The sequence below is a fragment of the Haliotis rufescens genome, unplaced genomic scaffold, assembly GCF_023055435.1.
Source record: "Haliotis rufescens isolate VD_foot unplaced genomic scaffold, xgHalRufe1.0.p SCAF_13, whole genome shotgun sequence".
NCBI classification, from domain to species: Eukaryota; Metazoa; Mollusca; class Gastropoda; order Lepetellida; family Haliotidae; genus Haliotis; species Haliotis rufescens.
Window position 1 is genome coordinate 28,072,572 of NW_025963813.1, and position 12,293 is coordinate 28,084,864.

The 12,293-nt window shown below is 37.4% G+C and overlaps 1 protein-coding gene across 2 annotated transcripts; it reads right to left on the reverse strand.

Annotated features, from left to right (window-relative positions):
- Positions 1-649: 649 nt before the first annotated feature.
- Positions 650-12,276, reverse strand: LOC124118312 (protein RER1-like). Of its 2 annotated transcripts, none has more exons than XM_046480429.2 (7): positions 12,129-12,276; positions 10,366-10,457; positions 9,580-9,684; positions 8,352-8,451; positions 7,142-7,220; positions 6,415-6,550; positions 650-5,309 (listed from the first exon to the last, which is right to left on the reverse strand). In XM_046480429.2, the coding sequence occupies exons 2-7, from the start codon at positions 10,441-10,443 to the stop codon at positions 5,220-5,222; spliced, it is 588 nt and encodes a 195-aa protein (XP_046336385.1). In that variant the 5' UTR covers positions 10,444-10,457; positions 12,129-12,276; the 3' UTR covers positions 650-5,219. The 2 variants fall into 2 exon arrangements, with proteins under 2 accessions (XP_046336385.1, XP_046336386.1); XM_046480430.2 differs by lacking the exon at positions 12,129-12,276 and adding an exon at positions 11,698-11,766.
- Positions 12,277-12,293: the final 17 nt, after the last annotated feature.

Below are 12,293 nucleotides of genomic sequence, written 5' to 3' on the forward strand. Positions count from 1 at the left end.
CCTCAGATTTAGAACGCTGGACGTTTGACGCACTAAGTCCAAATTTCATCTGCTACTCAACACATCAGGTCTTACTTGGGGTGGGGGAATAAAATCTCAAACCCAGGATGGGTGAGTAAGTTTGGTTTTCCGCCGCTTTTAACAATATTCCAGCAATATCACGGCCGGGGACCCCTGAAATGGGTTTCACATATTGTACCCATGTCGGGAATCGAACCCGGGTCTTCGGCGTGACGAGCGAACGCTGTAACCACTAGGCTACCCGACCGCCCCAAACCCAGGATGAAATTTTATGAGGAAAAGTAAAACCTCATACCCAAGATGAGGTCTTACTAGGAAAAAATAAAATCTCATACCCTGGATGAGGTCTCACTAGGAAAAAGTAAAACCTCATACCCTGGATGAGGTCTCACTAGGAAAAAATAAAATCTCATACCCTGGATGAGGTCTTTCGAGGAAAAAGTAAAACCTCACACCCAGGATGGAGTCCTGCGAGGAAAAAGTAAAGACAAAGCAAGAAACATAATCGCGTGAACAGAACTTGAACCCTAAATCATAGGTTTCTGGTAGACCCAAGGGGACATATCTCTGAACACTGAATTGCGATGCCTTAGACAAGGCCATATAAGAACAAACAAAACAAGAAGACTCAGATATCAATATTTTATAATCTGATATTGGTGATGTCTATATACATGTGTTGTTGCATTCATCACTGTACATGTGGCAGGACTCGGAATCATGCAGTCATACATCTGGCTCAGTCACGTTTCCTGCTTTGCTCAAAGCATGTAACCAGCTGTTCTTGAGAAATCTTTTGACGCAAATACTGCGTTTTCATAAACTTCTTTAATACTTACATCTCTGCATAATAATCTTCAAACATCCTCAAACAGACAAATCTAAAAATGTGTCATGTGAATGAACAGTATAATCTGAAAACCATATATACTACTCAAAAGAAGTTAAGGAACACCTGATTTCTTTTCAAATGCCTGTAGTTAATCTGTCATGTTCTTCAGCTTCTTTTGTGTAGTATATTTTTTTTCTGTTAGCTGCAGGAAACAGTGATGATGCATAGTTTGAAGGCAGATCTATGACATTTGAAAGCTTAGCCTATTGAAGTCCAGATATACACACAATCAAATAGTTGGGATTCATCTCCCAGTACACAACAATGGTCTCATATTTCACCAAAACCTCAATTCTGGTTATCTAAACATCTCAATCTACAAACCGGCAACGAGTCAGCAGCATCTAGAAATAAACTCATGGACATCTACGTAACGAACATGTATCTAGTCCAGGGATAGAAATTAGCACTAGCTTGTTAATCTGTTCTAGTTTTGCTATTGTTAAAGGTATCGGCTGGCAGAATCTTAACATGTTGTTCCTATTGGTTTCACTATTGGGGCTGGTATACTAACCAAGTTATTTCTATCCCTGATATTACCAACAAGTATCTACAAATATTGGGAATGAGGATAATTGTACACTCACTGTCTATAAAGCAAACATTACATCAAAAATTAAAATCTAAAACAACCTTTGCTATAAAATCCTTTTTCTGACTAGACTCATATATATGTGTATATATTACTAAGCATTCTAGTTTCTTTAGAAAAAAACAAACATAAAATATCATTTGTAGCAATTATTGCAAGAGAGAAATAGCCTCACAAAGTTGGAACCTAGTTTATTCTGTAAGGCTACAAAAAAGAAATGTTTCTCAGTATCGTTCTTCTCAAAAGTGACGAGGGCAGTAAGACTTTAAAAATATTTTTAGATACTGAAAACAAAAGGGACATGGGAGGAACACTTTATTTTCTTAACACAACAGGGCACACATTGACCTTGGCTCTTTGATACAAAATCTGTTGTCAAGCATGTCATTTTATGGTTAACAAGAATAATATTTTTTAGCAATAAATATTACTAACGCACAGGATTGAAAGAAATGAGCCTGTGCTCGAAAAACATAACCTTTTATTCTTTTAGCCTGTACATAATTCTCTGAAGAGTCACTACAATAGATAATTTGTGTCTAGGTATTGATTCAGAACCAACCAAAGCAGAGGTCAGTACATATAAGGATACCGTCTATTTGTAAAATACTTGCATCAGATGGTACGCATCAAGGCCTCAAAATCTATGCATGTGCCATGAAGTGACTCAAGTAATGAATATGCTGTTTGTTGACAGAATATTCTTCCTATGAGAATATGACTGTTTCAAGACAACTCTAGAATGTTCATGCATTGTCTTGTATCATGCATTGTACAGCGACCATATGATCAAGATGGCCGTGGTGCAACAAGGAGAATTATTACGCCTTAGTTCTTGGATATGGCATATATTCTTGTTAGCAGTGTACACTCCATAGAAATAACATTCCTTTTGTAGATCCTCTTCTAATCCTAAAGTGTCAGTGACTTCAGGAGAGAGGCAGGGGTTTATCTAGACCAGCTGGGAGGCAAATGTCAGTAACAATTCCAAAAACAGGAATGAACAATTTCCCAATTCATGTTAGTATACTGGTAGTTATGGCTTTGCAGAGAACTGATTTCACTCATAACAGGACTAATATAAAGAAAGAGGTTTAATTCTTCATATTTCTGCATTGACTTCAATGTTGAAACACTTCCAAATGTCAGAAAATACAAAATATTATCCCAATTTTGAACAAAATAACGATTTTTCCACAGTGAGCCTGCCAAGGGCACTGAGCATGGAATCGGAGATTTTTCCAGGAGAGTACCAGGAACTGTTTATCTGGTATTTGGATAGTCCAAAATTATACCACAGCAAGCCAAGCATCCTAATACAGGGCATGTCAATGTTTTAACTGAATTAACTCTCCTTATGATACAAGTTACCCTGCTCGTGTCTATACAGTGTTATTTCTGGTTAATGTGATAGTTCAGTACTTTGTTATCATTTCCCAGCAAAGCAAGATAAAGAACAGGACAATCATCATTCATGCTTAGGACCGGTCATTTATTAAAAAGGGGCGAGGTGTGATTTGGTTGATGATCAAATGACATGGCAGGATGAGGGCGATGGTTGTAGATACAGAGCTGTCCCGGTTGAACATGCACTAACAAAACATACATGAATATGATGAGATACACGCTACATACAGTTTGATTTGCCTTCAGTCTTCGACAGAAAGCATGTCGCCATTCACTGTTCATAAAACTGACAGAAAACTCTGATTATTACTGTTGAAATCCAGAAATCAAATGATAATCATATCTGAAAATTCTTAATTCTGATCTACATTTGAGCGTCACCCAACAGGAAATAAATAGATCTATATACAATGAAGTAATAAGGTTTAACTTAGTGAAACCATATTGAGAGGGTTTTTATATTACTTGCATCAGAGATACATATGTTTCAATTATATCAACAGATTTTAATGAATGACTGCTTGTTTTGATCAGACTAAATAAATCTTGTAACGAGGTTAAGGCTAAGGACAATTTACTGCTCCTATCCCACATGTTAGAATAGGGCCTCCAAATCCTGTGCCTGTTGAGGAGACATAGTGGACTGGTGACTCAGTTGACTGCGTCAACATACCCCGACTTGAATCATTACATAACTTACTGCTTTCTCTGATTTAGATTCTATAATGTCTAACTCTATTAGATGTCATGTAGCTAGAATACTGCTATGTGCAACACTAAAAGTTGGACTGGCAAGAAAGTGATGAGACTTCTATTTTTTTCTTTATTTAAAAAACCCAAAACATTTCCATTTATTTGTTAACTGTTTGGTGCATATTGAGACTGACTTTCATACTTGACCCAATACCTGTGAAAATGTATGATGAAATTTAGAGTAATTTATTTTCTTGAAGGGAAAATGATCTTGTACCAACTCTGGATATCTCAATTATTGTAGGAGCCGATTCTAGTTTTACTTGTTATTTTCACACTGCAACAGCAGGTTTTTAGCCTCCTCAATAAGTCTGAGAATCAAGTAATACAATAAGCTTAGCTGAATTTCTAAGTGATGTACTTTGTGTATAAAGAATAAACATGGACAGGGGCATAAGGAAACGAGCTTATACTTAGCAGAGATCATGCCTCAGTTGGCAATATGTTAAAGCACCCAGTCTGACCTGGGCCTGATAAACTAGCTGTCGACAGTTTGAACACACTAAGTGTGTTTTGTTTTACACTGCCTTCAATAGTATTTCTGATATATCATTTATGCATCCGCTTGATTCTGGGGCAATCCCAAAGTGATATGCAGGTGTTCGATGTTCATCAGTTTTTGAAAAGCCTGAAGCATGGTTAGTGTGCTGACAAAAAACCAGGGCAAATCTGGGATTCAAACCCACTAGTTTCTGATACGCCTAAGGGATGCTACTCTGCACAGTGAACTGAGACGACAGCCCTCCCTATGGCATCACGACATAACAAGCTGAGAGTTGTACCAAGGTGGTTGTTCATATACTATCCATACAGTGTGTAAGTGCATATTAATGACTGCTAAGCAGAAGAATGACTGTGTTTTATTAATTGCACCAAAGATAATACAAAATTTTCATCTATTTCATTTATTATATCATTAATAACACACAAATAATTACGTTTTAGGAACTTGTTGATTATGTTTTCACGACAAAAATAACTGAATGACAGTATACCCTATTCTTTACACAACATTCCACCATACTGTCAAAACAGTTTTTCTTCCTCACTATTACAGATATATACATTATCAATGGAAACAAAATAGCAAACTTGAGCATACCTTTTAACCCTCGAAGTAACAGTGAACATGGTGACTGTGTAACAGTAATGAAGAAAAAACACTGCAGACTGATTGCCCAAATAAGAATTATTTCAAATTTTCAAAACAAAAACTCCCATTGCTGAACCTGAAAAAGGTAAGTTTGTTGGTTTACTACTTTAAAAGCTAACAAAATCAACAGGACATACGCCTTGTGCATCGTCCAACCGTTTTTCAAGTTCATAACATGAACAGGGGAGGTAACTACTATGTATCCAGGGGAGATAACTCACAAGCTATATGTACCACTTTCAAACTCTCCACTGAAGAACATTCAGGACATCAAATTCATTTGACTATGACAACAGTTAAAAGTTCTGTACACATCTGTTCCAACAGACCATGGCACCATTGGTCTCTACAGTTGATGAGGTGAAGACCCAACGATGTCCTTCTCAAATTCTCTGGTTTATCTAATTGGCCATAACTTTACCAGAATCCTCCTTGCCCTTGTATTTTGCTTTTCCATGGCTGAATGGCAGATACCTATACTTTATCATATGCTGGAAAGAGACAGAGGATAATAAAGTTGAATGTAAACAAATTCAATATTAATGACAGCAAGCAATACATCTAGGGCTGGGACGGGTAACTCGGGTGGGTCTTGAGTAGGACTTCCCGGACCCATGGTTAGTCACATGATATATTGTTTAATGACAAAAATTATCTAAACTCTATGGTTGCACTACAAGTCACTAATGTTCCCATTTCTTTCTGACAATGCACCCATTCCTTCTGACTTTTATATGTTCAATTAAAGATAAAACTCCATGCAGTAAACTTCAGTGTATGCATGACCAGATCTTTTACATATGTATTTAAATACATTTTACCAGGGCTATGGTCAAACTTTTCCAAATCAGACAGTTTTTACCTATCTCTAAATATCTGCAACGGGTACCCGGGTAGGTTCGGGTAATAGGGTGGAGAGTAGTAAATTTGGACTCGTCCCAGCCCTAAATACAACACATTCATAATTCTATGTCACTCAACAGCATCTAAATTCATTCTTGAGGCATTGGTTAACTTTCTAGGAAGCTGACCGATGGTATCCAAATGTCCAAAAAGGACTTTTGTCAAATTTGGTAAATATATAGAAGAATATCCTTTCAAAATTTGATAAAGTCATGAAAAATTGATGCATTAGTTTCTAAAAATATCAGTGATGACTTAGCATGACAGCACGGCCACAAGCTAATTTGCATATCATGTGACTCGACTTTTCCTTTGTTTGTAAACAAACTCGTAAATTCTAAAATCTAAGCAGTCTGATGGAGCCGAAACCCTTCAGTGCGACTTACATATTGTTTTACATAATTACTGACATGCTACTACAGCTGTGGGAGTGAGGATGATGACAGTATATCTACACACATATCGCCAGCTACCTGTAGGGTTTCATGTCTGCATGTGGAACTGCACAACAATTGTAAACAAAGGATAAGTATGCAAATGGAAACAGTTTTTTCCTGTACCATGAAATGTTCTCCATAACAAATGTGAGTTGGCACTAATTAAAAGAAATCTATGAATATTTACATAAAGACTTAGGATCATGACATTAACCCCATGATTTTCATTCTTAATTTTGGAGAGACATGTACTTACTTTTATCTGCCTCTTCATGGTAATGGTGAACAGAATGATGAAATACATGACGAGGATAGGCCAGAACACAGGGATGTTAAGTGCATCAAAAAATGTACATATCATTGCCACAAATATGGCCTTGGAGGCAGAGTACCTGAAAAGAGAAATATGACATGGTTTAGTCAGATCTTACAAAAGAACAACTAATAGTCTGTATCAATGAAAAGAATAAAAACTACAATGTGTTTTTACTCAACATATGTCTTCTCACCTCCTTTTTTTGGATACACTAAGTTGTTACTGTAAATGTGTTTGGAAATCCGATAAACAATTGAAAGACTTTCATGCCGAAATATTCATTAGCCTTAGAGTGTTGATGGGGAAAGAGTAAACCATAGCAATATGTAGTGCTAAAACCCTGGCAATGTGTAGAGTTAAACCAAGTCAAGGTATAAAGCTTAACCCAGTTAATAGATAGAGCTAAACCATGGCAATGTATAGAGCTAAACATTGGCAATGTGTAGAGTTAACCCCGGCAATGTACAGAGCTACACCCTGGCAATGTGTAGAACTCAACCCTGGCAATGTCTAGAGCTAAACCCTGGCAATGTCTAGAGCTAAACCCTGGCAATGTCTAGAGCTAGTTGTACATGCTGACATTGTGAAGAACTATGTACAGGGCTGCACCCTGGCAATGCGCAATTTCTGGCTGCTGTTCACAATAAACGAAGCATAAAATACTCACCAAAATTTAAATTCTGGTAACCTTCTCATAAAAGGACGAAACTCTTCATTTGCTTTGGTTGGCAATGATGGACCATCATCTGTTGATGAATAAACAATATAATTGATATTTAACAAACTGTTTATACTTTCTATTTTTAAGTAGTATCCACATGCAGAGGACATGGTGGCCCACATTCAAATAATAAAACTAATAACAAGACAAAATCATTGGTATCAATAAATACTGGTCGTGAATAAACATGTGAAACTTGTTGCCATGGAAACTCAAAACATATTTTTTTAAAAATACCAAATCACCAAAAGGCACCAGTTCACAACTAGACCTATCTATGTGCCAAGCTTGGTGAAAAAATCTTGTACGGTTTTTCAGATTTGCTCAGGAAACAAGCACTAATACAATTTAGCAGTCTAAGTCAAAGTTGTTGCTATAGAAATTTGTAAAAACATGGGTTTTTTAAAATTGCAAACTATCAAAAGGCACCAGTTTGCCACTAGGCCTTTCAATGTGCCAAGTTTTGTGAAGAAATAATGCACTTTTATCAAGATCTGCTCAGGAAATGAGCAATACCACCATTTCCAGCCTAAGTCAAAGTTGTTGCCATGGAAACTCAAAAAATGAATTTTTAAAAATCCCAAACTATCAAAATACATCAGTTCATCACTAGACCTATCTATGTACCAAGTTTGGTGAGGAAATATCGTACAATTTTAAAGATCTGTTCCAGAAACGACATCTTCCACGGACAATCAGTATTCATTTTCATACTCCCGAAAAAGTCTTTCGGGTGGGGGAATCATATTTCATTTATACCCCATATTCCATTCACCAAGTGTCAGCTTATTTTGCTACATTATTACCCGATCAATACATCAGCGTACACTCAAATGTCATTCATTCTCAGCACCCAAAGACAGCAGTGTTCCAGCAATATCGTGTCCTGTTCATCGGTCCACACAAGTTTTGTTTTGTTTGTTACTTGTTTAACGCCGCACTCAGCAGTATTCCAGCTATATGATGGCGGTCTGTAAATAATCGTATCTGGACCAGACAATCCAGTGATTGACACCATGAGCATCTATCCACCCAACTGCGATTTTATTTCACAATAGTCAGGTAGTACAGTCACTCATCCTCTATCAATTCCTATGACAGGTTTGCCACTCTGAAGGCTTCACCTCTAAAATACAAAATGAACAAGATATCTTACCATTGTCATCTAAAAGAGCAGGATCTATTTTTGGTGTAAGGAAAGCTATAAATAGATTCAACAGGTAGATGCCCAGAGCATATGTTACTATATACCAGCCCTGGAAAGAAAAAAAACAACAATCATGTAAAAACAAAAATGTAAAACACAAGAGAAAAACAAGTTCTGAATGGGTTTTTACATGATAAGGAGAGGGAGAATGTGGTTGAACATCATGTTTAAGATTATTTCAATCATTTCGTGAGTGAGTGAGTTGGGTTTAACACCGCTTTAAACAGTATCAGTTATATCGCGGCGTATCAGCTTAATGCGGGGGGGGATAGCTAGAAGTGATGCAGGTCTCAGACGTTTACCACTTCAGTGAAACCCACGAGCACGGGTATGGTGTTGACAAACCTAGAATCATAATCGGGGCGAACCGGGATTCGAACCCACAATCTTAGGTTTCTGGTGTGCCCAAGGGATGCAACCCTGCACAGCGAATCGTGGTGCCTAAGACGACTGGGCCACCCGTGCCACCCAATCAAACATGTTTGAGGCTGCTTGTACCCATCTTGAATTGTGCTGGCTTCATAGTGCTACCCACCGAGATACAGGGCGGCAGGTTTACATAGGGCTAAAACTACACCGACTCTTTGTTTTAGCCCCTAAATGCTTAGCGCAATGCAGGGTAACAACATGTACCATCTTTTAACATCTCTTGGTATGACACAGCCAGGGTATTGAACCATCGACCGAACAGTCATTAAAGACAGTCTGTTAGGTATTTGGCTAAGTAAAGACTGTCTGTGAAAAAAAAAATATTCTTGCCTTCTAACTCAACCTGTCTTTCTTGAAAAGACTGTTCAGGGATATTAAATAGCAACAAATTATTAAATTTGAAATATGAGGTAGTCTGACTGTAAGTCAGATACCTGTAACTGTTATTTAACTAAACGTTTCATATGAATAAATAGAAACAAGTGGCCCAAACGACCAGAAGATAAGGGTGACTATGGATGGCATACTCAGTGATATTGCCATAGCTAAAAACGATAGGTAAAACAATTGCATTAGTTTGTTTAATTTTCTTGTTTACCGCCACACTCCGCAATAGTCAAACCATATCACGACCGTCTGTAAATTATCGAGTTTGGACCAGACAGAAAGTGATTGACATCAAGAGGAACACCTCCACACCGTCTGAATTTACACTGCAAATGTAATATGGAATAACTATCACACTTACCTGGAGCAGATAGACCCTGAGTAGATACAGGAGTGCCAAGACAACTGTGAAAACCCATCTCCCTGTATTGTGGGGAGTGGACCGGTCTAACCAGTACTGGTGACGCTGTAACACAGGGAATTGCATTATTGACAGTAAGTCAGACATGAGTTCTCTTTGTAATATAAACCTTGCCAAAAATAAGAGCACTTTAAACTCATTGCATATCATTTCAACATCAACTAAATACATAAGTAATCATGAGAATTAACTTAGAAAGTCCGCCCCTAACCTTTGCATTGAGATTAATAATATACTTTCCAATGTCCAAATCCACAGGTTTAGTTTGTGAATCATGGCGTGCACTTGGGCTGGGATGATACACCAACTGTGTATACATACACCTTGCTCATGATCTGATTGGTATCACGATACTTGCGTGTGCTCTTATCATATACAGATTGGCCAAAGATAATTGGTCACCCCAAAATATTGCCTATTGTATAATGGGCCAGTGGACCCTTTACTGAAATAAAGCTCTCTCTCTCTCTGTCTCTCTATAGCCTAAAACAAGTCATAACAAAGACAGTTGATGCTGGAGATTCCAGTAAATACATTACCATAGACGTTGTATGTGGCACAAAATTAGGAAATGAACTCACGTGGATCCAGATGAGATAAGAAGAACCAGAACATGGCATGGTTAACACCATATCATTACAACATGTACAAGATCAAAATAAAAACATACATTTTGGCAGATCTGCATTGCAATTTGTAATATTGCAATCTGTAAATATATCTCACCTCACAATAATGTCGGAAAGCTCTTGCTATAACATTTTGCTTTGATTGTGTTTGGGGCTCTTCAATGATGGCTGACATCTTGTTCTCACAAACTGAAAGAAGTACATATACAAAAGTAATCATGTGGTCATGTTCTGCACTATTTTTGATGTGAGGTGAAATTGGGTTTAACGTCGCGTCCAAGATTATTGCACTTACTAAGTGACGTACATGCACGTGTGTATGTCTCCTTGTACTAGTCCGGACTAATGACAATTTATAGTTCTCCAGGTACTAGTATCTGCTCAACTGCGACAATAACCAGTGACTACAACATGTACAATACTGTAAAATTAAATATAAAAGAGTGTTGTCTTTGAAGAAATCTATGCATGTAAAATATTCTTATGGATATTTAAGGGTCAGGATATGTAAATGCACATGCCTGCATATTCATAAATATTCGATTCTAGTGACCATCAATAACAAATTGAATTCATGAATGGATACGGTTCAATTCACCGAATCCGCGAGTGAATCATAACAGCCCTATAGTACACTTTGATTTAGATATTTTATAATGGTTATCCCTGAATGGCCAGTTTCACAAATTACATCAGAAACAAATAATGAGCAGCCACCTTACTGACCAAACTGACTGTATTTCCAGCAATCATTCTGCCTTTTTGTTCAGTGATTTTAGGGGATATATAGTCATCAACCTCAAAACAATATTTCATTCAAAGGTTTCATGGTGGCAACAATACCATTTGAAGTACTTAAAAAGTTTCCATTTTGTACATTCTATGTTAAATAGAGCTTACAAAAATGACGGAGTTCTGCACTTTACTGGGCGTACATCTGATTCCATTTAGTGCTGTGTGAGTAAGAGGATCAAACTCGTGTTGTGAAAGTTTGGTTTGACTAATCAGTTAATTAGCCAACACATTTGTCATGGGAGGTAGACAAATGATTAGTGTTCAATTTCCTGGCAATCACCCTTACTGCATGAGCCACTTTTTTCCACAAACATTGAAACTCAATTACAAAAATCTGATTTACTTTGGATTACATTGGATCAATTTGTCGAAAGAAGTGGGAAAGCCAACCCTAACCTACAAGTAACCATGGCATAAAGATTGGAAATTGCTGGTCGATCGGAAACAGGTGCTTAACCTTCACGATTGTAAAGGGGTAGACACCATTGATTGGTCATATGCAACTTTTCTGCTGCTCATGTTGAACTAGTGGTAACGTAAAATACCTAGATATGGAAATAAAACAACTAGTCGTTATAAATTGTTACTAGTCTCGGTCTAAAGGAGTGTTGATACTACCACATTTACACCTTACCTTACAAATCAGCGACTCTCTAGATGAGTGAAGACATTGCCTATCTTACTGCACACAAAAAAATGGGGACCTACTACGCAGTTGGGTTTATCTCTTGATATCTGGCACAGTGTCACACAACAATTAGCTTCATCATGCAATGGTGCATGATCAGCATACATCGAAAGTCGTTAATAATATACAGCCTTTACTGGCACAAAAACCTTTGAATAAAGATATAAACAACAATATTGATAACTTAAACACACTTTAAAAAATCTATAGCAGTAAGTTCCTACCATGAGATCTTCACCAACAATAACACATTAGACAACAACTGTCATTTCGTTCAGTCTATCGCACACATATCCGCCATTTTACACATTCTCTCGTCCTCGGTTACATCGGAAAACAGGTTTTCTTGACGATGAAATGAAATCCAAATGACTTACGTTTACGTCAGATGGGTAACCTTGATGTCAATGATCCTGGAATTATACACAAATGTTGTAAATCGAAAAATACCACGCAATTATCTGTGTTTTAATCATCCGGCCACGTTGCAATGCCTCGCTGTCACGAAGCCGACTCCATTTTGAACATCCGGTAATGAGTGC